This window comes from Chinchilla lanigera, unplaced genomic scaffold, assembly GCF_000276665.1.
Source record: "Chinchilla lanigera isolate Chin_1 unplaced genomic scaffold, ChiLan1.0 scaffold00002, whole genome shotgun sequence".
Lineage (NCBI taxonomy): Eukaryota > Metazoa > Chordata > Mammalia > Rodentia > Chinchillidae > Chinchilla > Chinchilla lanigera.
In genome coordinates, this window is record NW_004955403.1 from 9,559,877 (window position 1) to 9,565,144 (window position 5,268).

The 5,268-nt window shown below is 41.3% G+C and overlaps 1 protein-coding gene across 1 annotated transcript in view; it reads left to right on the forward strand.

The window, feature by feature from the left end:
* Window positions 1-2,524: 2,524 nt before the first annotated feature.
* Col5a2 (collagen, type V, alpha 2) overlaps window positions 2,525-5,268 on the forward strand; it is a 141,428-nt gene continuing 138,684 nt past the window's right edge. Inside the window, exon 1 of the mRNA XM_005373323.2 lies at window positions 2,525-2,933. Within this exon, the coding sequence (XP_005373380.1) occupies window positions 2,837-2,933 (97 nt within the window). The 5' untranslated portion in view covers window positions 2,525-2,836. The remainder of the gene's footprint in view (window positions 2,934-5,268) is intronic.

Here is a 5,268-nt window from a genome sequence, read left to right on the forward strand (position 1 = left end):
AAATTCAACTACATCTGCATTACCTGGCCAGCAGCTGTGTACATTTTAGGCTTTTCTGAATTGGAATGTAGGACCCTAAAAGCAAACAGGGAAGAAAAGCTCAAGTTGCAAAATATTTCACTACTTAGGACTCGACTGCAGTAGCTGTTAGGAGTTCACAAGTCAGAACACAGCATGGAAGCCTCTGCTATGACCTTGTCCTATGCTGAGCTTCTGGTAAGATGGACAGGTAGCAGACATGACTGGAACTGTGAGAGGTTGAACTGTGTTTTTGACATTTCACATACAAGTTGTGTTTATAGTAAAATGTAAAACAACTGTATTAATAAGCTGGTAATAGCTGTTTTAATACAGACAGTAGGATGCTTATCTGAATAGGCACTGAGTAGGGTGTGCACAGACTCTACTACAAATTCTACAATCTTACCTTATTATCATCTTTGTATCTCCAGCATGAAGAAGAATTTCTAAGATCTGGGTGCAGAAGCACACGCCAGCTACTTGGAACGCAGAGACAGGAGGATCTCAAGTTCTAAATCAACTTGGGCAACTTAGGGGGACCCTGCCTTTAAAAAAATGCCTGATAGCTGGAGAGGTAGCATGTAGCCCAGGAGTGGAGACCTGTCTAACATGTGCAAGACTTTTGGTCCTCTCCCCAAAACCAAGAAGAAAAAGTCCCTGAGAGTTTCAGATTCTCTACAAATGTCTATTATTGCTGCGCTTCATTAAAGACTCTACACAAGTTGCCTGAAAATGTGCCAAGCACTTGGTGTCTGGGGGCTGTTGATATCTACAAATGGTCTTATTGTCAACTAGAGCTGGGAAGCTCAGAGAATAGCAACATTTTTCCTGCACTTATTTATTTTCCGGCCTCTCCCATCGAATATGAACAGGATAGTTTGCAAGTCCTGGCTTCTCTTTGATATTAAAAGAATCAGCAGAAGAGTGAATTTTGGTTCTTACTCAACCCATTTAGGTGGTGGAGTGTGCCACCCTGGGAGTGGGGTGGTGGCGGTGGAAGTCACTGCAGTGAAACAAGTCTAGGTGACAGGTTACCCTGAAGAGTACAGAGCTGGAGGGTAAAAAGGACTTGGAAAGATGACCTTGACTACTTCTCCAGAGACTGTAGCTTCAAAGCTAAAACTCAAGTGATGGTAAAGCCCCCCGGCCTAACCTCAGTTTAGAAATTTCCTCAGAATTTCTGTTGGGCTTGATGTGTCCCACAGTGCTTATGCCCTCTGGCTTATGTTTCTTTGTTTCATGTAAATTTGTTTTCTTAGCATTTATATAGGTTCCTTCAAGATGATGGGCATGCCTTTCATTTCTTTTGTGTCGTCCTCTCCCTGAAGTGCTTAGCTGGGTACCAGTACCTGGACACTGGACACTGCCGAATAATTGTGAATCTTTGACCCACCTGGGAGGTGTGGAGCTTTCATTCTGATTCTAGGGCTCTCTGAGATGGCATGGAATGCCCTAAGGTCATTAAGACCTTGGTTAGATGGGTACAGCACAGAAGTTCGTGGCTATTGCTCTGAAAAGGCAGGTGCGTGCAGCTGGGAGTGCCCTGTTCCCTGAACCGCTGCTTTAGGCTTAATAGCACCACCATCTACTTACTTTCTGTGGCTCTTTGCAATTTGGAGCTCAGCTAATAACACATTACTCATTTTAGTGTCACCAAACCCTGCACACTGGTCAGGGCAAAGCCCTTGTTTGAAAGGAGAAAATTGGAGTGCACAGAGATAAAGGATTGTGTGTACATTTACAAAATTGGTGAGTGGCACATGCAGTGTCTGAACCCAGCTTTCTGGCACACAAATGTAACCTTCTTTGCATGCCCCTATGCTAGCTTAACAGACTATTTTTCTATGTAATAAAGCTTTCTGGGAAAGAGGAATCTGTAGATGTGGCCCCTCCACAGGAGTTGTAGAAGGAACTTAATACAAGGTGTCACAAATCCATTTATCTGAAATAGTTTTCTCACCTGGATTTTCCCTGGGCTATATTCTAATAGTCCCTTCGGAGGGGAAAGAGGAATCTGTAGATGTGGCCCCTCCACAGGAGTTGTAGGAGGAACTTAGTACAAGGTGTCACAAATCCATTTATCTGAAATAGTTTTCTCACCTGGATTTTCCCTGGGCTATATTCTAATAGTCCCTTCCCAGAGTATGGGGAAAGACACAGAATCTGAGAAAGGGACAAGAGTCCTTTGTATTTCATCAAAAGAAAGCGTTGAAAGATGGCCCTTTAAGGTTTAAAGTGGAGAAGAGAGCCCGGAATTATCTAGATGCCAAAAAAACAGGCTAAAGGGCTCTGTTCCCTCCCTAATACCTTTTTCTATGCACAGTGGAAACGTTAAAGGGTGTGCGTCTGGGGGAAGGGTTAGGGAGTGGCGCATAGGACTCGTTCCCTCTAACAGGCTTCCTTAACAAAATAAAAGAAAAGAGAAATAAAAGTTTGTTTCTCTTATTAAGCGCCATCTGTGCTCAAAACATACATGAAGGAGGGAAAGTTCAAGGCACACAGTGAGCCGCGAGTTCTGATTCGGTTGTTTACCATCAATCAGGCCGTTGCTTGGCAGACACTGGATGGTTATGAGCCTGAACAAGCTGAAAGGGGCAGGAAAAGAAGTGGAGGCAGCATTCTTCCTATTTAAAGCTGCATCGCTTGAAAAAAGTTTTCGCAGACTGTGCGGGAGCTGGTGCTGAAAAAGGGGGTTTGCCGAGGCTGCCCCGGGGCTGGTGCTGAAACAGGAGCCCACCGCTGACTTCATGGTGCTACAGTAACCTTAGAAGCTTCTCTGCACTCCCGGGAGGACCCACATGTCTAATATTTAGATATGATGGCAAACTGGGTGGAAGCAAGACCTCTCCTCATTCTCACTGTTTTATTAGGGCAATCTGTCTCAATAAAAGCCCAGGACGAAGGCGAGGATGGTGAGTTCGCTGCCTGCTTTGCTTGTGGTGTTTATTGCACGGTTTGGGAAAGAGGTGGAATGTTAAGCCTCAGGACGAGCTGGAAGAGGAGGTTCTGGCTGGAAGTGTGAGAGGGGGCTGCCGGATCTGCACCTGGGAGAGGGCTCTTGAGACGGCGGGTTGTCTGCGAATCTGTAGCTTCTCTCTCTCTCTGCCCTTGGAAAGATGATGCTACCGTGCCTGGGAAAGCCCTACGATCATATCCGTCCTTTCGCCTTAATGTGAGAGGGAAAGTTTAAAGAAGAGTGCTTAAAAGGGAGCACTAAAGACACTTTTAGTTAGAAGAGTTCTGTCCTGTGGGCCGGAGCTTTCAGAGCAAGGAAAAGTCGCTGCAGAAGCTGGGTAGGGTGGAGTCTTTCTCCTAGGGAACTTCAGCTGCTTCATAAAATTCTTTGTTTAGAAAAACCTCGGTGGCAACGCTCATAGCTCTGATTTTTCTTTGTGTTCAGCTCCTCATTCTTTTCTCTTTACAGACCGGCCCTGCTTTACCATTTTCATTTGCCATATTCAAGTCCCTTGCTTTCTGAGAGGGAGTCTCCTTTATTTCTCCCTGACAGAGAGGCTGATGGAAGCCAGATTTCTTAAACAGTGGTATTTTCCCACCCTACTGACTTGATTATCAGGACAGCGGTGGTTCCCGGTGGGATGGAGGGACGAAGGAAATCAGTGTGCTTTATGTCTAACTTATTTGGCACAGAGTATTTGTGTGAGCATTTCCCTTAGGCACAAGCTTTTATAAAAAGATAAATTTCGCCTGCTTCCTGAACTTTTTCCTGTGTGATTTGCCTATGCTTGGGTTGGGTTATATGGTTGAGCAGAACTGCATAGCTGATAAAGAATATAAGAAAATATAAATTAGTTCCGCTGACTATTAAATCTTTACTTTTGAGGGTTGAAATTTCAAACACAGGCAAATACTCTTTCACAATAGGCCGTTATAGATTTTCGTACGATTAACATCCAACTCAAGCTTTTGAAACAGCACGTTCATTATTAACCTGTGTGTTACTTTTGCCACTGTCTGTGTGCAGTTCTGCCTTAAAGATGTTTAGAAAATCGACCTTGAGAACCTAAGCCTAAAAATTTTAAAGAGTGAAAATAAGAACCTGGAGGTAAATATTCAAGTCTATTCAGAGTCCCATAGAGGGAGCACTTCCTAGGTCTTGCAAATTTGTGTTACTTTTTATGTTTCACAAAAGGAGGCAATTCATACAAGGTAAAAACTCTCTGAATTTCTGAGTAGTGGCCTGAAGAGCATGTGTTGTTTTGGAGGGGGAAGAAGGTAACTGAATGGAAAGTAGAAGTTAGAAAAGATCTAAATGTAGAAAGATTATAATAGAAATAGAAAATCTGATCTTATCTCCTCTTCCCCACCAAAATGATCAACTTTAATTTAAACCTTTCAGTGGAACTTTCTTTGTTAATTTACATTAAAATGAATAATTTACTTTTATCAATTATGGGGGTCGTTGAATACATAAGTAAATGAAAGGAATATTTCAAAAGGCACACGTGGTAGGCCTTGTATTAACAGACTTTCCTAAAAAGCTATAGTTACTCCGTAGGTGTTTCTGAGAAAGAAGCACAATTTCTTTCTTCTTACTTTACATAAGTGTTAAGAATGTGATGCTTGGTACCAGGAAATTCTCAACTCCTCTGCCCTCCATACAGTAAGTGGAATTCTAAACACCAGATTTCATAGAGAAAGGGTAATATCTTGGGTATACATTGTAAAGGCTACATGCTTCTATATTGTTAGTCAACTCAAAAGAATATATGTGAAAAAAATGGAATAGCTAAATAAAGTAAATATTGCCCTAATTAAAGATAACCAGAAAAGAATTTCAGAATGTAGTATATAATTTACTGCATTTAGCTTATGTTATATTTAGCTATTTAGTTTATATTATATTTACTTATCATGCATATTTTGGTGTAATCGGATATCATATGAGTACATGTTCAGGCATGTCACAAGCTTAATAAAAGTGTCAAAATATAGAAACTGCATGTGATTTTGAGCTCAAGGAAGAGTAAACTAGTTAACACTTTAAATTAAAGAAATATCTAAGACACACATGTCAAGCAACTATGAAATTTTATCTACAGCCAAGTCAGATATTTTCCTATAGAAATGTACAGAACTTTTCTTTTATGTAAGTATATATTTATAAGCTTTTGGATATTTTGAAAAATTTCCTATACGTTACCATGGTTAGGGACCAGAAATATAAATCATAAGCACAGTGCATACCTGATATATATATGTGTGTATATATATATATATACACACACA